The sequence below is a fragment of the Dufourea novaeangliae genome, unplaced genomic scaffold (genome assembly GCF_001272555.1).
Source record: "Dufourea novaeangliae isolate 0120121106 unplaced genomic scaffold, ASM127255v1 scaffold221, whole genome shotgun sequence".
Taxonomy (NCBI): Eukaryota; Metazoa; Arthropoda; class Insecta; order Hymenoptera; family Halictidae; genus Dufourea; species Dufourea novaeangliae.
Window position 1 is genome coordinate 1,462,578 of NW_015374115.1, and position 21,741 is coordinate 1,484,318.

General features: G+C 31.7%; 3 protein-coding genes across 3 annotated transcripts; 2 read left to right on the forward strand and 1 right to left on the reverse strand.

Moving 5' to 3' along the window:
• Window positions 1-1,292: 1,292 nt before the first annotated feature.
• On the forward strand, window positions 1,293-9,494 carry LOC107191120 (cohesin subunit SA-2). Its single transcript, XM_015580075.1, has 19 exons — window positions 1,293-1,689; window positions 1,819-2,021; window positions 2,213-2,379; window positions 2,435-2,613; window positions 2,701-2,874; window positions 2,937-3,141; window positions 3,222-3,551; window positions 3,627-4,232; window positions 4,319-4,661; window positions 4,737-4,970; window positions 5,050-5,242; window positions 5,309-5,495; window positions 5,572-5,876; window positions 6,131-6,357; window positions 6,590-6,756; window positions 6,889-6,940; window positions 8,808-8,843; window positions 9,086-9,259; window positions 9,352-9,494. The coding sequence occupies exons 2-19, from the start codon at window positions 1,843-1,845 to the stop codon at window positions 9,458-9,460; spliced, it is 3,867 nt and encodes a 1,288-aa protein (XP_015435561.1). The 5' UTR covers window positions 1,293-1,689; window positions 1,819-1,842; the 3' UTR covers window positions 9,461-9,494.
• An 839-nt stretch (window positions 9,495-10,333) lies between these two features.
• LOC107191118 (coiled-coil domain-containing protein 18-like) lies at window positions 10,334-16,990 on the reverse strand. Its single transcript, XM_015580073.1, has 10 exons — window positions 16,867-16,990; window positions 16,515-16,603; window positions 16,312-16,373; window positions 11,916-16,039; window positions 11,545-11,843; window positions 11,158-11,464; window positions 10,994-11,083; window positions 10,858-10,920; window positions 10,650-10,763; window positions 10,334-10,497 (listed from the first exon to the last, which is right to left on the reverse strand). The coding sequence occupies exons 1-10, from the start codon at window positions 16,897-16,899 to the stop codon at window positions 10,423-10,425; spliced, it is 5,256 nt and encodes a 1,751-aa protein (XP_015435559.1). The 5' UTR covers window positions 16,900-16,990; the 3' UTR covers window positions 10,334-10,422.
• Window positions 16,991-18,684: 1,694 nt separating this feature from the next.
• LOC107191049 (thioredoxin, mitochondrial) lies at window positions 18,685-19,148 on the forward strand. Its single transcript, XM_015579996.1, has one exon. The coding sequence runs from the start codon at window positions 18,711-18,713 to the stop codon at window positions 19,146-19,148; it is 438 nt and encodes a 145-aa protein (XP_015435482.1). The 5' UTR covers window positions 18,685-18,710.
• The last annotated feature ends 2,593 nt before the right edge of the window (window positions 19,149-21,741 follow it).

Consider the following 21,741-nt stretch of genomic DNA (forward strand, 5'->3'; position numbering starts at 1 on the left):
ATTGAGGCTCAATGATTGAGCTCTATATATCCTCTGTACTAACTGGAGAGCGAACTTCTGTGCGAAGAAATAGAGGCGACGGAAGACGGAAGTCAGAGGTCCGTGAGAAAAGGAAGATATAAGGGGTGTCTATCCTTCTTCTTCCTATAATCCTCTCTATCTAATACATTTGCGTACAGAGGGGATATAGATGCCACGTCGTTACTGCGTATGTGTATAGTGTATAAGACTGAGATTGACTGAGATAAAGTATGTTGCTCAGAAGAAGTCTTCCTTGACGACAGAGGGCTAAGGGGGCAATGGGGGGCACATCGCTTGCACGCGGTGCTGTGTACTCTGATTGGTCGATGACATCACGTTGGTCAATAGAAACAATGCGTGTGCCTAATAACCAATCGGACTTGCATACTTTAATGTCGTTAATATAAAATATACAGATTATGTGTCGCGTGTAAAGAACTGTTAGGTTTCTCCACCAATCAGAAACGATCACGAGAAATCACAAATCACTGTGAAAAATCACCGTGATTGGGAACGAACGTGATCGAATCACGAGTGATTCACAAGTAGCAGTTCACGCCATCTCTAGCCCTTATCCCACAGTTCACACTGGTTCACATGGATTCACACTCCAGTTAGGATAGAGCTCAATGGGAAATTCTTAGATCATACATATATAACTAAAATATGTAGAAACGTTTGTCATTCCGTGTTTAACGATATGGAAATGACGAACCACATTATAAAACAGGCCCAGATAGCACATGACGCCTTGAAGACGTCCATTTTAGGTCTAAGCACCTTTAAGCCGTCTTTAAGGCATGTGCGACAACAGAAAACCAGAATGACTATATAAGACATATTTTCCATGTAATAGATTTTAAACACCAATAAATCTAAAACATGTATGTGTGTACATAAATATGAATATAAACTTTATTTTTTAATGCCTTTATTAATTAAAACTTACACGATTTATATCAACGATTATTTATAGACAATTTATATATCTCAATCTTACTATTCAAATTTAATCTTTAAATGAACTCTAATTATGCATGTAGTTATTTGAAATCGCGTCAACTCTTGCTACGACATCGGTGCATGCGCACTGCGGGCGAGAGGGACATTCTACCTTTCTCTCTCGCACGATGTTGGACACAGTTTCGAACTCTCAATGCGACATCCAGTTATATATGATCTAAGAGGAAATTAGTTTCAGGTAAAAAATTATTTAATTGAAAATTTGATACTATAGATAATTTTTCTCCTATAGGGAGAACGTTACTTTAACACGCTTCATGAAATAACGGATTTCAAGCATTGTATACGTTTTTGTTGACTATTATTTTTTTAGCGATCACAAGAAGTCCGCGCGCGTAAAATTTAATTCTGTATATATAATTCGAAAGTTATTCGCAACATGTTCTACTTTCCTTATTGGTTCATTTTATCCTATATTTTGATAAGTGATCAATAATCATGTTTATTGGTGCGCATTTGTATGCCTTGTGAGACCCACTATATACAAATATTCATAAGAAGCCGGGGTCATTTGAAGAATTTCATCAGTTTTCCTAATTTTTTTCCAATGAGACCAATACTTTAATTAAATGCAGTTGCAAATTGTAGAAACATAAGGCTCTCTAAACATTGCTAGTCCCCGCACTCGCCGGAGAGTATTCACAGGTTAGTATTAACCAAAATTTTGCTTGTTTATATACAAACCTCCATGAAATGTTGCTTCGCGGTATTTCTTCAAGATGAGGAGGCTGGTGATGCCTCTTCATACAAAATTGACACAATGTTCTTTTTTAGGGATAAGAATAACAGAAGAATAAAATGATGCATAGAAGAGGAGGCAAACGAATACGTATGGATGATCCAGTGCCTCCCGAGTACGAGGCACCAATGACTCCAATGACTCCTATGAATGATAATTCTACAGGAGAAGCAAATGAATCGTACTCTAATTATACACCTTACAGCCAAGCACCTCCAACACCAATACATAATCCAACGTAAATATATGTTTTTATATTCATTCATTTATTGGTCTGGGTTAGGTCTTGCTATTAACTGTTAATATACATTGCTGTAATGTCTTATGTATATATATACTTGAATTAAGCAATGAGTTTATATGACTAATAGTTCTTTGTACATTTAGCATATGTATATCAATATATTATTTTTAATTGTTTCTATTTAGCCCTGAACATTATTCATCTGAAAGCTATAGTTCACCTGGTACATCACAACATCAATATCAAGAACAAGCAGGAGGTTTTGAGAATCAATCCCAATTTGAACAACCAGTGACACCAGCAACTCCTACCAATATGAGAATTACAAGGAACACACGTGCTAGGTTGCGTGGTATGTTTCATACCATTCTTGATAGTAGGTTGAGAATAACAATTGTTACACACAGGTGGAGCAATACAACAGCCAAAATATAAAGAAATAGATACAGATTACATTCCAACTACCACTAGTAGAGGAAGGGGTGGTGGTGGACGTGGACGTGGAAAGCGAACACATCACTCACATAGTTTGGAAGATGAAGCTAGTCTTTATTATGTCATCAGGAATAATCGTTCGTCGTTGACTGTATGTATATAAGAGTGTTTAAAACATTACAATCGAAAATTGCTAAATAAAAATATAGTAAAATGTATTACATCGTTTCGATTGTAGACTATTGTTGATGATTGGATAGAAAAGTACAAAATTAATAGAGAAAACGCACTTCTCATGTTAATGCAGTTTTTTATTAATGCAAGTGGTTGCAAAGGTCACATAACGTCAGAGATGCAGGCAACAATGGAACATGTAGCGATTATTCGAAAAATGACTGAAGAGTTCGATGAGGTATGTATTACTTTTGTATATGCATATTTTTCGTGTTTAATTGATGATAATTTATAATATAGGAAAGTGGAGAATACCCATTGATCATGACTGGACAGCAATGGAAGAAATTTCGTGCAAATTTCTGTGAATTTGTTCAAATTTTAGTTCGACAATGTCAATATTCTATAATATACGATCAGTTTCTAATGGATAATGTGATTTCATTATTGACTGGTCTTTCGGATTCACAGGTCAGAGCTTTTAGGCATACAGCTACACTTGCTGGTACGATATACATATCATTGTATAGCTGCATGGGCATACATATTTGCATGCGTATATGTATAAATACTTATTGTTTACAGCCATGAAACTCATGACAGCGTTGGTAGACGTTGCTCTTACTGTGTCAATAAATTTAGACAATACACAGAGACAGTACGAAGCAGAGAGACAAAAAGCTAGAGAAAAGAGAGCCGCGGATAGATTAGAATCATTAATGGCGAAGCGAAAGGAATTGGAAGAAAATATGGACGAAATTAAGAATATGCTTACGTACATGTTCAAATCTGTATTCGTGCATCGCTACAGGGACACGTTGCCAGAAATACGTGCGATTTGTATGGCAGAGATTGGAGTATGGATGAAGAAGTTTCATCAAAACTTTTTGGATGATTCCTATTTAAAATACATAGGTAAATATAAATTTTGTAATACTACAGATTTTGTATACTGTGCAACGTCTGTACGAGTTAAACGTAATTTTTCAGGTTGGACGTTACACGATAAAGTTGGTGAGGTTCGTTTGAAATGTCTTCAAGCACTGCAGCCATTATACGCCTCGGAAGAATTAAAAACTAAACTTGAACTTTTCACAAGTAAATTCAAAGACAGAATCGTTGCAATGACCTTGGATAAGGAGTACGATGTAGCGGTACAAGCTGTCAAACTTGTTATATCGATTTTAAAACACCATAGAGAAATTCTTACCGATAAAGACTGTGAACACGTGTACGAGCTTGTTTATTCGTCTCATCGTGCGGTCGCACAGGCAGCCGGTGAATTTTTAAACGAACGTTTATTCCGACCTGATGACGAAGCAGTAGCTGGCATGAAGACCAAACGTGGAAAAAAGCGTCTGCCGAATACTCCTCTTATTCGAGATCTCGTTTTATTCTTCATTGAATCGGAACTTCACGAACACGGAGCGTATTTGGTTGATTCGTTGATTGAAACTAATCAAATGATGAAAGACTGGGAATGCATGACGGATTTATTATTAGAAGAGGCTGGACCCGAAGAAGAAGCTTTAGATAACCAAAAAGAAACGTCACTGATAGAGTTGATGGTTTGTTGTATAAAACAAGCGGCCACGGGTAATTTATCATTTCTTTTTTTTTTGTAATACGTTCCATGCCTAGTTATGTAAACAATGTAAGCTTATTTTTACGTTGAAAAATAGGTGAAGCTCCAGTTGGTCGGGGACCGACCAGAAAGATTCTGTCAGCGAAAGAAGTGAAGCAAGTCCACGATGACAAACAACGGCTGACAGAACATTTCATTCAAACGTTACCTTTGTTACTGGATAAATACAGAGCTGATCCCGAGAAACTTGCGAACTTACTCGCGATTCCTCAGTATTTCGATTTAGATATTTATATCAAGTCTCGGCAGGAGCAAAATCTGGAGTCGTTGTTGAATAAAATTCATACGATCGTAGAGAAAATGCACGATACCGAGGTTTTGGACACAGCCGCGAAAACATTGGAGCACATGTGTATAGAGGGGCATGCTATTTTTACTAGGTGATGTTTCATAGCATATATATATAAAAATTCGTAAGACATAAATGTTTACCATTTTGTCGTGTTTCAATACAGGTGCGACGTAGCGCGTTCGACATTAATTGATTCTATTGTAAATAAATATAAAGAAGCTATTGATGAATACAGAAATTTAATAGAGGGAGACGAAGAACCGGATGAGGATGAAATTTTCAATGTTGTTCAGTCCCTTAAGAAAGTTTCGATATTTTATTGTTGTCACAACATGAATCCCTGGGGAATATGGGATTCTTTGTACAAGGATATCGAAGATGCCAAGGATCCGTCTAAGTACTAACATTACGTATATCGTGCATATGTAAATTAAACAAAAAAATATTAAAATTGTAAACTAACAATTTCGTTCTAGATGTTTACCGCATGAGGCAGTAAAATATTGCATAAGCGCATGTTTCTTTGCAATTCTGTGGGGACAAAATCATTTGATGGAGTCGGTAGATTCTGGAAATCGAGGCGAAGATGAGTGCCGACAATTAAAAGAACGATTGCATTCATTCATGGGTTCTATGAGACATTTCGTTAGCGGCGATGGAAGTGGCACGGTATTTACTTTATTTTTCACGCTTTTGTGAATAGAGATATTACAATAAAATAAAGTGTTTTTGCAGCCTTCTCCGCCAATTCTGAGAGAAGAAGCATACAATACGATATGTGATTTATTGGTAGTGTTTTGTAACCAGTTGACAACGCATCCTCAGCCTTTGATGCATCAGTTGGTATACGAACCTGACCAAGCGATGCAGAACATGCTCAATCGGTTTATACAAGAATACGTATTTTTCGAAGAAGAAGATGGTATATATATATAATAATAATAAAATCATCCTTTGAAAATACAAATAAGGTTAAACGATGCACTTTATATTTGCAGATGGACATGACGAACATTCAAAGATAGAAGAGTTACATAAAAGAAGAAACTTTTTAGCGGGTTACTGCAAGCTAATTGTATATAACATGATACCTACCAAAGCGGCTGCGGACGTGTTCAAACATTATGTAAAATATTACAATGATTATGGAGATATTATTAAGACTACGCTAGGAAAGGCCAGAGACATTAATAAAACAAATTGTGCGTTGACGATGCAGCATAGTTTGAATATTTTATATAATGAAATAGTAGCCGAAAAAGGCAAAGTCAATAGAAACAGCGAAGAGTTTACGGCGATAAAGGTGTGTGTACATTTATAAATATTTTGTAATTATAATATAGTTATCACATACGTATACTATGTTCAAATAGTTCTTGTCATTCTGGCTATGTATCATCCTGTTTTGAATGGCAAGAAACATCGGAGCACTATATGCATAACGATACATACGAGGTATGACAACAACTGTTTACATTGTTGCTACTTTGGTGGAAATAGAATTATACTCGAAACTTTATTGTCTCGCCTCGTATATTGATAGTAAACATATTTCAGGAGCTTGCAAAACGATTCGCTTTGTCATTTGGTTTGGATGCAGTGAAAAATCGAGAAGCAATCACCGCTCTACACCGGGCGGGTGTTCTTTTCGCTATCACACCACCAGATGGCATCGAGCAAGATCCCACTGGACCACCGCCTAATTTATCTTTCCTTGAAATCTTGTCCGAGTTCACGAATAAACTCCTTAAACAAGATAAAAAATTGATGATACCAGAAATATTGCTTTTAAAACTTTTACTCGGAGTATGCAAACAAATAAATGTTACATGCAGAATTATGTAAAGTATAGATTTTACATTAAAAAGAAAATAAGGATGTAAAAAATATTAAAATTGTGAAATATACGAAACGTGATAGATGATCAGTTTGACTTCTAAGATTCTTGATTGTTCTTAATTGTTGATTAATCCTTATTCTATTCGTGATTTATGTAATTGTATGCTTATATTGCAGGCTAAACTTCCTCGACAGGCGATTACAAGCTGGAATGCCGTCCTCGCGGGGAGAGGATTGGCAGCCTTTACTATTGTACAGAAACAGTCTTTTGCATGGCGAGACAGATCAAGTTCCGGTAACGAGTAAACGAGCTTACACGAGACGCAAGAAGGATCACTTAGCTGGTACGTCCTTGCAATTTATATAAAGTAAAAAAAAAAAGAAAAGAAATTTATATACTTCGGTAAGAATTATTTAAAATTCATTCTGGTACAGTGTAGTTTATTTTTAATCACGTACATTTATATTTTTTGCAGAGGAAGAGGAAGTAGATGAGCCTGAAGAAGGTTCTGATCATGAATTTTCTGGGTGAGTTAGGTGTACATACCAAACTAATACACAGTAACATATTTCGTAAATTTTATTTACTGATACTATTTGGGATACAGAACAATTATATAGTTGCAAGTAATCGCCATATATATAATACTACTATGTTTATAATGAAATTTCATTAATCCATAATCATAATATATGCAGAGTATGCTTTTTTTGCTTCTAAAACGTATTTTACGCTGAGAATGATAGAACACATTAGATAATTATAGAACGTATTGCTAATGTAGATACTAAATTTACACGCTTATGTAGTTATTTTAATCCACGTGTAATCTGCACATTTCTTTAACTATTTATTGACATTGCACTGTAATGTCGTTGAATGCTAAAGTAAATCCGTACTCTCACTAGTTTAATAATTAACTAAACCCTATTCTTCTTTACCATAGTTTGTTTTGCATTATTATTTTATTTTATGTTTCGCTATAATGTATTTATTACACTCCATTCCTTTAAAGTAGGACAATCTAAATTACAAATATACAACACTAATAATTGTAAAATGTAGAACTTGATCCATTTTGAAAACTGTTTTATATAGGAATGTTAGATAATATATTTGCAGTGCAGCATATCGTTTAATTTTTATTTTATACACATTAATCACTATTTGCGTAATTATTGAGAATATTCCAAAAAATAAAATAGTTCACTCTTTTCCATCTAATTGCATGTTCGTGCTTTATTTATTAATGAATACACATTACCATTGGCGTCTTTACGTACATGATAAAACTGTTGTGTTCGCATGGGTAGTAATCTCTTATGAATCGCTTGTTGCAGGCTACCTGATCGTTATTCAAGCTAAGAATTAGAATTTTTTAGCAAAATATATAATGTATGTAATCATATAAGGGGCAAAAATTGTATAAGGAATTGATGAGGTCAGTTATTCTTGGTGCCTGTTTTAAAATCAACTTTCAAGCTAGTGTAAGGAATTAACAATATATATATATATATACACATATATACATCCATATTCATATACACATGTAATATTGCGAAAGTATCGAACCAAGTATCAAACGGACGCATACCTATGTAAATGATAAAAAGTTATATAAGTAATTGATGAAATCTATTATTCTTGATGCCTATATTTAAAACAACTCGCAACTTCTACATACTAGTGTAAGGAGAATATGATACAAAAAAAAATACACAATAATGTTGTTGATAGAATCGATAATATTTTTGGAATGCCTGCAAAAAAAGTACATAGAGAACGATGTGTGTTTTGTTGAAGCTAAGAACTTGAAAACAAGCAAATCTAAAATACTGTGTATTCTGTTTATATATTGATAATATACAAATTGGTGATAGATACGATGAACATGTGATATTAATTACAATAAGACCCCCTTCTCCTACGAGTTCCCGTATCCCGCTTTATCAAAATTTCAATTTCGTGGCGGTTAAACGACGCTACACTTTGCACAGTTTTCATACCCTTGAAATTCGCAAAAGAAATGGTCACAAATATTAACCCATTACTCTGCATTCCCTGGTTCAACCATCGAAATACTTTTGTATTTTTCAACACGCCGTTCTCTATAATCAGCGCAATATTATAAGACACGTTTCTAGATATCTGATTTGTTAATACCTGGAATGAATACTACGAATATTGTTCGGATATTTAATCGTTCGTTCGGATGTAGCGACGGAATTTAACGATACGTATGTACGTGAACTGTAATTTTGTAACGTTTGTGCTCGTATCATATAGAACCGTGCGTGTAAAAATACGAAGAGTTTACTTATAACCAAATTTTTGTCCCTTTACTTATGAAATTAACTCCGACGTATTTCCATCAATGAATCCTTTTTCTTTCAGTAAACACAAGAAGAAACGTGGTCCAAGGAAGCATCAGTGAGTAAAAAAGCTTCGTTTCATTCTAGCATTTCTGCGTCCTCAAATTGTCTTCCGTTTAAGTAGACCGATTAAATAGAATGTACTTGTTCGAAGAAAGAATAAGCTTTTTTTCTTTTAAATATGAAGAAAGAATATTGTATACCTCTGTTGCATTCAGTTTGCAAGTCACGGTGCTCATGAAATAAGTTTTCAGTTTGGCGCACCCTTTGTAGTACCATTAGCTTGAATCTGCATTTCAGATTAGCCGTTAATAAAGTATCAATAAATCGTGGATCTAGGGCAGCTGGCTTTTACGAAACCAGTGACACGATACAGATGCAGACGTCTCCGTCGGCGATCATCGAGGACGCGTCCACTAGCCCATCCCAAGATATAGATAATAAACTTAAGACTTTGCAGATACAGTCGAGGTCGTAAGTAATTTGTTTTTATGATCTAATGGACGTAAACCATTTGTTTTTGTCACCTCAGAGTTGCTCGTACAAATGATGGTTGCTCTTTATAGGCGGAGAAGTCAAGATCACGGGGAACCAAGAGAATTAAGAAGGACATCTAGAAATTCTGGTCGCTACGTCGAAGGTCAATACATGGTGAGTCGCGTTAATTTATTATAATTAAAGAATACACGCGTATAATTTATAAAATTTATAATATTACAATTATATTACAATAGTTACTTACTAAGGGCGGCATTTATGATTAAAAAGTATTAGAATCAAATAGTCGTGATATATGGATCTTTAATTGCTATATTCTTACGTGTGGAATTAAAGATTGTTCTCTAAAAATGTTGTTATATCAGATCAGTTTCTGAACATTGTCTGATTTCATTTAAAACGATATACAGTAAAGTTACAAATATGCTATAAAATTAGAAAAAATTAGTTTGAGTAAGCTCATTGTTGAATTATGAATAGTTCTATTAACCGTTATAGTTCTCCATTAAAATAATAATACACATTTGTTACAGGAATCGGATTCCGAATAATGAAGACTAATAGGAAAAAGATTTTCATTGTATCCAAGATGGCCGTGTACCAAGGGAAGGTGATTTGTGATACATTTTTAATACATGTATCAGATTGAATAGGTTTCAGGTAGAACAATACATAGAACTTATTCAGTCGGCTACATATATAACACAAGATAAGAAAACTTTTACTGACCATTGAGTTTCACTTTACCTTGATAAGTTACTCTTAAGTGTTTTTAAATCATTTACATAAAATATTTTTGTTATTTAAAATTATATATACTTTTGAGTCAATATCGCATTATATATGACCATACCATACGTTTTGTAACATCAGTGTTTTTTATATTGATAAAACTTTCAAATACTATTGTTAATTCTGAAATTATTTAATTCATCGTCTAAATAAATGATTATAATCTACGAACAACAAAGACTTTTTCTTCATACGTATTTAAATAGCCTATCGTTAAAATATTAAATTTCATAGTACTTTGTACATTTCTTAGCTTGATAAGGAAAGTTAAAAGAAAATAAATTGTTCTCCTTAAAGTTACAAATATTGGTGGTAGAAAATAATTCGTGTTACATACGTGATGATTTTTATCTGTCGGTCGTACCACGATATCTACGGAAAATGTTACTTCTTCTACGACCTCTTGGTGTAACTGAAACATTCTATTAAAACAACATTACATATAGTTTTATATTTAATTTTTGGTTTCAGTATTGTCATAATATGTATAGAATATTAAGAAATATTGGAACAAGGACTATACGAGCTTCATGGATGAATTGTGTACAATATAAATAGTATCTTTTATCCTTACTTCGTCTTGTCGTCTTGAAGTGAATAGACTTTTCAGTGTGCGCGGTGTTGCCGTTGCTCTGTCTTTATTTCTTTCTCTTAGTATCCTTGAGTTTGGACTCTTTAGTTCATTGCCCTTCAATTTTAAAGATAACGTGAGAAACAGTTAGCCAGACACCTGGTGGTGTTTTATTTTGGTATTACATCAGTACCACACATAATTAACTTACTTGTAGTGATAATCTTCCTCCATTCTTACTGGGTGTTGGAGGGCCAGGTTTTTTGTATGATGTCTACGATAAAATAAAATTATAACATTCGCTCAGTAATACGAATTCATCGTTTTCATCGTATAGATATGTTTACCTGAGTTCTGTCTTTCTTCTTTGCTTTCTGTTCAGGAAGTAAACTTTGACTTAAACTATCATTAAACATTTCATCTGCTGCTGAGCCTGTCTATAAACGAATGTTCATTTTCAAACAGTGATACCAAAAATAAAATACGCAAGAGACATATAAAAATTGCTTACTTTAATTTCTTCTTCCGTAAATGGTAAAGGATGGAAACCATTTTTCATGTCGGCTAATAAATTAGATTCGTTTAATTGATAAACATAAATTTTTTCTAATTTTCGTTCATAAATCTTACATAATTTACCTAAATAAATATTATCGAACACTTCTCCCTCCTCGTCTTCCGCATTAAATGCATTACCCATTGTTTGTATACTTCTAATACTGCATCTTCTTTCAAAAGCTGTTTTTTCTTCGATCACGGTAACTTTATGTAAAATCTCTTCTTTGTTTTCTCCCGATAGTAAATCTCTTTTTTCGTATCTAAGATAAGTTTAAATAATATTTGGAAATATTAAAAAAACCCCAATACTTCGCTATTGTTATAATGTAATTCGTCTTACTTGGTACTTCTATGTTCTATTGAGGAAATCAACTGTTGATCCAAGTGTTGATATTTAAGTTTCAGTTCGACTAGCTCCTTCTGTAACTTCTCCTTCTCTTGTCGTTCACTTAAGAGTTTTTCTCCAACATTCCAAATCTGCGAACTCATGCCTGCGACATGTGCTTTGTACTTGCTTAATTCATCTGCCTGTTTGCGACATTGTATTTCCATTTTTTTCTGTAGTGTTTCCAATCTTTCCTGTACACATTGTTCTTGTTCTTTGTTTAACTTAGTTACTTGTTCATTATATGCTGTTTTCTGTAATACGTATTACAGGAATAAAGGAATCATAATGATTGCAAAAATAATAGATATTATGAATGTGCCTACCATATTTAGTTTCATTTCATCTAATTTAATCTTATACTTCTCATAAATATCTTTCAACTGATTGTCGACGTCTTCTTTCCTCGGCCGCTTGCTTAACTCGTCCCTTTCTTCTTGTAGCTTCAAGTTTTCTTCCTTTAATGCTTCTGTTTCTTTCCATGAGATTGTTCTTAATTCGTTTATCTTTTCTCGGAGTTCATCGATATGCTCTTCCAATTTTGCATTCTTCATGCGTGCACAGTCTAATTTGTTTGCTACATTATTTTTCTCCTCTATTAGTTCATCAATTTGAAATTGTAATTTTTTCTCCGTTTCAGATTGATATTTTGTTCCGTTAGATTTGAAATCAGTTTCTAATGAAGTAACTAAGTTGGCAAAATCATCTATTTCCTTTTCAGTTTGAATAATGCGCTCTTTGAATATTACATTTTTTTGTAGCTCGGCTTCAATTACTGTTCTCTCATCCGAAAAGGTATCCAAACATATATCATACATTTCTTCATTGTCAGATAGATTCAAATAAGTATTTTTCAATTCTTGCTCTGTCCATAAGAACTTTTGCCACAGAATAGTGTGCGTAGGTATTATGTTTTGCAATTGATGAATATTGTATTTAGACAAGGTATTTTCGAGGTGTGTTTTTCTGACCTGTATCTGTTTTAACTTATCGCATACTAAATTATCCATTTCCAAAATACTACCAGACTTTGTTAACAATCTATCCCATTTTTCTTTTAGTTCATCCAAAGATGTATCCAAATCTTTTCTCGATTTTATAACATTCTGCAAAGAATCTCTTAATGACTCTTTACGTTTTATAAGATTATTTAGATGTTTCACATGTTTTTCTTTTGTATTCTTCAATGCCTGCACTTCAATTTTTAATGTTTCGGTCTCTTTACATTTTTGTATATAGTTATCTGTAATAACTTTTTGATTCTCCAAAGTTTCATTCAAGTTTGTATTTACATTTGATAGATATAAAATTAATTTACGCGATGCATGTACTTCGTTAATAGATGTCTTTACAGTATTTAAAATATTATTAGTCTTGTAACTATCATTATTTATAGACAACAATCTGTCATCACCATCATTATAAAAGTTTTCATTGGCTGGAGTTGCGTTTGCTATTGCAGGTCTCAAATCATTTACAGAATATTCTAGTTCATTACAAATTTGTGCAATTTCTAACATCTTTGTATCCAGAATTTTAGAGTATTCCTTACTTTTGTCATGTTCAATTTTTTCTCTCTTCAATACTTCTTGCAATTCATTTAAAGTTTTCATTTGCTTGTACAATTCAATTTGTAATTCGGAATTTTTACTTTGTAAACTTTGACATAGCGTTTTCTCATCCTCGAATTGCTTATAAAGCACGCTTTTTGATTCCATAAATTCTTTCTCAAGTTGGATCATCTGTAAAGCCTTCTCCTTTAAGGCCTTCTCTTGAGTTGTCAAAACTGTATCTTGTGTAGTTCTCACTTCCTGGAGATTCATAATTACTTCTTTCATTTTTATTTCAGAAACAACTGTTTCTTTCGACAATTTTTCAAATTTGTTCTGTACAAGTTCTAATGTTTCCTGTTTTAATTTTATCTCTATATTTAGCTGATCCAACTCGCGTTGCTTCTCTAACAATTTCTCTTCTAATTCTTGTATAAAACTCTTCATGTTAGATTCTTCTTCCTGTTGTAAATGAATTACATGTTCTTTTTCTAATTTCAGAGAAGTAACTTCTGCAATTAAATGTGTAATTTTTTCGGTTTTTAACTTTAATTGATTCGACGAGTTAGATGTTTCTTCTTGAGCTAGTTTAAGTTTATCGTTTACCATATTTAAATCGAGCAAAACTTTTTCATTTTGACCCTCCATATCTTCTTGTTGTTTTTCCAGAATTTTATTCGTTTTCTGAAGGTTTTCCGATTTTTGTATAGATTCTGTTAATTTTTGTTTAACTTCTACCAATGCTGTCTCTAATTCGCTTACTGTTTGCTTAGTTTTTACCAAATTGTTTTCTAATGCAGTGTTTAAGTTTTGATTATCTTTTAATTCTTTTTCGTTATCTGCAAGTTTGTCCTCGATTTCTTTTCTGTGAAGTTGTTCTTTGGTGAAATTGTTATGTAATATTTTGTGAGCATTTAAAATATTTGTAATGATTTCATCACTTTGTTTTTGACATTCATTCAATTGATTCAGTATATCCTCCTTTGTCCAACGGAATTCCGCTATTAATGCATTCAGAGTTTCTTTTAAATTTTGTGTAGATCTTGTAGAAGATTTTAATAATGTACTTTTCTTGTCCAAATCATCTTTAAGCGTGTACAAATCTTTCTCTAAAATTTGTTTTTCAAGTTCAACTTCTCGTAAACATGAAATTTCGGTAGAATATTGATTTACAGCAGCATTAAGTTTGTTAATCTCTGTTATATTTCTTGCAATAGTTTCCTTTAGCTTTGATATCTCTTCAGCACTTTGTTTATCATTCTTTTCTAATTCGCATATTTTTGATTGATATTGTTCTGTCTTTAATTCCATTTGTTCCATACTACTTTTCAAAGATTTAAGCTCCATTTGTTGAGAAGTGGATTTTTCATTAAAATCGTCTAATAATATCTTTACTTTTTCTATAAGCTGAGCAGTTGTTGCATCATCTAAATCATTTTGACAGTCACGAGTTACTAAATTATTAAGTATAATCTTCTTCAAATTTGTATCATAGCTTTCAAATGTAATGTCATATAAATTATTTAAATCTTGTATACTTTTAATTTTTTTAACTATCTCTGATTCAGCATCTGCAAGTGCATCATTTAACTGTACGTTATTTACATTCACATCATTTAAAGAGTTTTCCGTCACTTTAATTTTTTCCTTCAAAGTATCAACTTCCATGGTTAAAATATTTTTAGTCTCTTCGATTTGTAACAACGATGTTTTCTGAGAGGCATATAACTTTTCTAAACGTTGATTTTCATTTATTAAAGACTTTTTCTCTGTTTGTAAAGATTCGACCTCCTTAGCGAATTTATTCAAAGTGGTACGTAATTTAGCTTCTGTATCTTGTAAGTTTACTGTCTTTTCCTCTAAAAGTTGCGTTACGTTTTTATAGTCTCGGCTTGTGGAATCTAATTTTTTATTTAAAACATCAATTTCAGTTTTCAATGCAGCAGATTCTTCTTTCGCTTCTTGCAATTGAATCTCGATTACTGAACTAAGAGCTTCGCTAGTATTTAGAGACGGTACGGTTAAAGTTAAAGGTACTATGCCATCAATTTCAAAACTTTGTTCCCCATCATCTGTTCTATTAAATTCTTTCAAGTGAGTGCGTAATTCTTCGTTAGTAATTCTAAGATCTACTATCTCTCTGTCTTTAAGTTCCCCTTGAATTTGCATACTTTCCAAAGATTTTTCACAAATTCTCAGTTTCTCCTTAATGCTTATGTATTGTCTTTCCATACCTTTTACTTTCTTATACAAACTGTCATTCTCTGTTTCAAGCTTATCTATCTCGAATTGTTTCTGTATTAGTTCATCTTCTAACTGACCTACCTCCCTTCTGTAATAGTGTTCCAAGTCTGTTGTATTTTTACTTTTTTTACAAGACTGCGGAGTGTTTGGCACTCTTTCGTTCCGTAAAGCTTTCAGTTCCGCGGTCTGTTCTCGCAACGCATTTTGCAAACTTTGAACTTTATTCTGTTGGATTCGCAAATCTTCCTGTAAATCTGCTTTCTCGAATCGCTCCACTTCTAATTCGTTCATTAACTTCCTCAATTCGCGATTTCGTTCGCTCAATACTTTATGAGTTTGAGCAGATCGCGTGGCAGGAGAAGTAAAAAAATCTTTCAGCGATCGTGTTCTTGGTGTCACCGGTGTTTTTGGTGCATTGTATTCTAATTCAGCTATTGCTGCTCTTAATGACTCCTTGTTTATATTCTTTCCATACGGAATAATTATTTCAAGGAACATTTTAATTTTAATTTGAGTCTCATGTTGCAATTTGTTACACATAGGTTGATAAAATAATGGTTCGTATTGACATATATACAATAAAAATAAGGATGCAATGTCCATGTGTTCAATCTCTTCAAATGTTTCTACATTCAACATGAATTCAGGATATTCATCTGCATAGAAAATAGAAGATGTTATATTTTAATGAACAATTGTATCAGATAAAGGTGTTTCATTAAATTAAACCATTATTTTTAATCGTACAAAAAAAAAAAAATTTACAAATCTCATGCAAAAAAATCTAGAAAAAAATGACCTTGGCATAAAGTTTTTTTCTCGCATACCACAGTTAATTTTTATTCATTAAAAGTGATAAAAATACTGCAGGTGATCAAGTTAAGCTGATACCTTCTATGAAAAAAATGTGTGTTACATTTTTATATACCTTGCAAAAATTTTGTAACAATATTTTCTGTATCTGATGTGTCCTCTATACCTTTCCATGAACTGTAAATAATAACAATCTGTATTGACATCTAGTTTCTAATATAGTTAAATATATAAATATGTTTTGTATTTAATTTGTAAGAAAAATTTGATACATAATGCTCCTAATAAATAAGTATAATCAAACACAAATGTACCTACCATTGTTGTAATAACTTTTTGTAAAATTTTCCGTCTTCTAGTTCTTTCAAGTCTTTCACATTTGTTTCCACTACATCTAAACAGTGCAGCTGAAAATATTGTTTAATTATTTATGTTTACAAGTATGTTTAAAAGATGTACAATACAGGGCAACCTACTATGTTTATCAAAATTTTACATCCATCATAATTATAAATTGACTTTGTTACGTTTGTTTATAACGAAAATGTCCTTTAAAATAAGATTAAATTCTTATTTATTTATGTTTACTACTTGTTTTGGAGTAACAGTTTCCTTATGCAATGTAAATTCATTCCTCAGATATATTAATTCATGCAATATTACTACTCACCCATTCCAATATAATTCGTAGCCATAGCCTCATGATTTTTTTATAGAAACAATAACGTATTTACAATTATATAAATAATAAACGCCAGAATTTAAAATGCTATCTCCTGTACTCCTAACGTTCCATAGAGTATACGTTTAATTTCAAACAAAAATTGCTGCCTTCACGTCGTAGGAAGTGACATCTTTAAAAGTAAACTGCCCTAAAGGTAGTACAGATCCCTAGAAACATTCGTTGCGTACCCGTCCCACTATTCTATAAATGTATGCCACGAATTTCAAATTAAATTGATGATATACTTTGAAATTGGTTAACAGATTTATATTATATTATTATTGAAATATTTTTTAATTAGATTTACATACGGAGAAATATTATACAACAGTATAACAGCAATAATTTTTATTTAATTATTAATCTTTTTAAATGCTGCTAACTTTTTCTTGATATGTGTTTAGACGTCATGTTATAAATAAAATATAAATGTCAGAAATTTTTCCAATAACATCAATCCAACTTTTCAATTCGTATCTCCTAGATATTTTACACAATACATTTGGATAAGATGCGAGAATCGACTGCTATCCACCCGCCCTCTGGTGAAAGATGAAAATACGAGTTTTGTTAAACCAGTGTTAAATGGTGTTAAACGCAGTTAAACGTGTTAAACTAATGTTACAGTCAATGTGTGTTAAACATGTTTGCAACGGGTTATAAGGTTTACAGTTAAACGGTATATGTCATATGATGTCATAGCATGATTCCACTTGGAATAGTGTATGATGAATGATTTTAAAAGTTCTTCAGAATATAATTCGTTTGACTGAATCACATTAGAAGAATACTTGTAAAGTATGAATAAAATTATATTTTTCTATACTTTATTTATTTAATGTAGTAGGATAGTTTCCTATAAATATAAACATTCGATTGAAAGTAGTTAGAAATTTACATATAAATAAGTATTTGTTAACAGAATGAACGTTTCCTAATTTACTATCTATGAAATCTACTTTTGATTCTCTCTTATCTCAGTTATCTTTAGTGATTTTCCTAGTAGGCTTGGTCATTGTATAATTTATTATAATCGCTTCTAATTGTATAGCAGAATTGGTTCTTTAATTAAGAATCATAAATAAGTGGTAAGAAATGTTTATATACTTAAATTTCTCTTTTTTAGTGGTATGACTAATTTGGTATTTGGAGTTGGTATAGGATTATTCCTTATTTTTGTTCTGTGGGCACTGGCTCTATTTGTATTTATTATTACTTTACGAGTTGAGAGGAAAATTGGTGCAATTGCTATATTGATTGTGAGCATATGCACAGTTATTTTAATTGCTTTGCCAAGAGCATCTGAAAAATCTGTCTCTACTGAGAAAAAGGTATGCACATATTTAATTTGTAAGTAAATATTACTATATGTCTGTGTTCCTAATTGTATAATGATCACATAGCAAACAATATAAATTCTAATTGATTATGTAATTATGTCAAAAGAAACTTTTTCTTTGCAGACATACGATCATTTATTTATCTGGCGTATTCTGCTACTTACACTGTTAATTCTATCATCTATCATTGGATTGATAGGATATGTTAAATTTGCCATAACAGATTCTGTTAGACCAATTCGTATAACTAATTGGATATTTTAAATATTTATAGTAAGTATCTTCCTCACTGCAATTGCTATATAAGCTAATAATACATAGAATCAATTAATTCTTTGTTTTTCTGTATATATTTCAGAGTTTATTAACAAAATAGAAATATTGGCAGATACAATTGCTAATTTCTATTGATTATGCTCAGTAATTAGGCAGTACTTAAAAAACTAGAAAATGTTGCGTCATACCAGTAAGCTTTCATCAATGTTAGTCCGTGGGGTTTCTCTGTCCCGACAGTGGAACAAACAATTTGAAATAAATAATAATCAAGAATTTGTTAGTAAGGTAATGAATAGTTCAATACCAGTTATCGTAAACTTTCATGCTCACTGGTGTGAACCTTGCAGAATACTCACACCTAAATTAATAGATCTTATAGAACCAATGGATAAATTAGATCTTGCCATTATAGATCTAGAATTGAACCCAGAGTTAGTACACATCTTTGAAGTAAAAGCTGTACCAGCTGTTGTAGTAATTTCAAGTGGATTGGTTATTGATAAATTTATAGGTTTAGTTGACATCAAGATGATAGAAAACTTAATACATAAACTTACTCAGCAGAATGTAATAACATCCTCGAATTCTGAAGATGATAGAAGAGAAGCTTAAAGATGTGCATACTGCTGTTGCACATCATATAAAATGAATGTAATAATTTGAGTAAACTATACTTTTGAAATTTAGATCATATAATATAATCTTGTTTTTTTGTATATAAATATTTTTCTGATACTCAAAATATTAAGTCCTTAAATTGAAAATGGCACTTACTTATATTCTAAATTTTAAGGAAAGTGTTTTAAATATAAATTACAAAATTAAATGAGGAATTTAATTGTACTAGGAGGCTATACGAAACTTCATTAAATAATGCGGAGGAAACATATACACAGAACGATACTTCCAAGAAGAAACAATCATATTTACTACTATAGATTTCAATGAAGATTTTGAATGTTTTATAAATCTTTTAAATGCTAACTGGAATTTCTACTATAAATGCCTTCTTCTCTTTTAATGAATAAATGTTAGGATACAATACAAAATTATTGTTTCTAAAAAGATAACATATTTCCGTTTATTATTTATAACTTTTATAATAATAACTTGTTAATTATTTTACAAACTGTTGGTAATGTATTATATGTATGTATCAATAATATTATAACGTGATTACAAAACGAATCTTTTAACTGATTGTGTATTATACAGTACAATATGTTGTAATAATTAAGATTAATGGCCTCTTTTACTCTACAGTGTGGTCGTGCTAGCAGTAATTAATAAACTAAGCCTAATTTTAAAACTGAAATACAGGGTGCGGCCGAAAGGACGGTACAAGTGGACAGGAGATATTTCGTTATGTAAAAATAAATCAAAAATGTAAAATAAAATTTGTTCATCTGAGGTTTAGTTTTAAAAAAAAATCGAATTTTCGAATTCATCTAAATAAGTCGAAACGGAACACAACGAACAGACACACCGCAGATTTTCAAATTCAATTATCTCGGGAACAATGCATCCCACGAAAATATTTTATTCTATATTTTCCACTTATTTTTGTACGTAGAAAAACCTCTCCTGCTTTCTTGTATCATCCTCTCGGCCGCATCCTATATACTTAAATGTACTCGCTCTCTTTGTATAACTGTTGTTCCTTAAACGTCTCGTAGTTGGACACTAATTTTAGTGATCTTAATAAACTTCATTGAAGCACATTATGTAGTATAGCTAAGAATAATTTCTCATTAAATAGTAAATGCGAGTTCAGGACATTAAAACATTATTGACACAGGGATTATGAACAAACTTTTATCCAATCAGATTTTCGGTTTACTGTTTATTCTGGATCATAAAACAATTCTGTACAATCTATGTATGAAAGTACTGTTGATTACAGATAGTAGGCCAGAGATTTAATAAAGATTGTTTAATCCACGTACTCCCCAGTGAAAGAGATTTTTGTCCCTTGGCAGCAAGCGATACATAAACATGTACCAACAATTAAAAGACTAGCTACGATTTGTTTATCAGTCAGGTGCTTTCAAGAGACACCATGATAAGGCAATGCTGTGATTTCATGGTTACTTGCAAAACCTTTCGTTTTCCATGCCAAATATATTTTACTCTTTTTTTTTTTTTTGTTTCATTACTAGATTACAAATTGGAGAATATTCTGTATTTTTGCAAGCAACCCTGTCTTTTTTTATTATTTTAGTAACCAGTACATACGTTTAAAATTGTTTTGACGATTGCGGTAAAACGAATAAATTGAAAATTAACTTACACGAATATATACAAAACTAGGAAAACGCGTTTAGTAAGTCTTTCGTTAAAAGAAAAATTATAATAGATTTATTTTTCTTTCCTGAATAAATATCGTGGTGCGTTTACAAGTAATAACTTCTTTTTTTTCAACATGGCATTTGGTTTTTTTTTATGATACTATGTACTTCATTATTCTTATATATTAGTTTCAGCGAAAGTTATAATGACATATATATATCAAATGTAAATACACCACTGAGTTCATCATAACTTTTATACAATAAAGTTATACAAACAAAATTGTTGTTGTTCGAATTATATGTGACACTGCTATTAGTGTCACCGATATGTTCTGCAGAGGCGATTTTATGGCCCCACAAAATTACACGTTCAGTAAATACATTTGGACGCTTTAATCTTGCAGAAATATTACGTATATTTACAACTTATCGATATCAAGTAGTTTAAAAAAATGTAACAAAATGTAGAAAAAAACGAATGACATTATATACAAATTGCTACTGACGTTACTTGTTGTTATCGAGTGAGTATATTCAATAATACTAACATCAAAATATTTCTACTTTTTTTCTAATAAAATATAACTTAAGAAAATTTGGCTACGTCCTATAAATCACATCGCTATAACTTCAAGATACAAATATATATTGACGTAGTTAATAGCTTTTTGTACTTTTTTCATTTTCATAAACACTTAACAAAGAATAATTTGCGTAATTATTACGGATAAAATGTAAACGATTTTTATACGGTAAATTAACAGAACATAACTTGAATATACCCAATTGATTTTTTATCTTGGCGATAAATATAATAATTTAATTGAACAACAAGTAACAAGTAGTTTCCGTAACTACTAAACCATCTAATAGTTATATGATACATGATATGATACAACATGGTACAATTTACT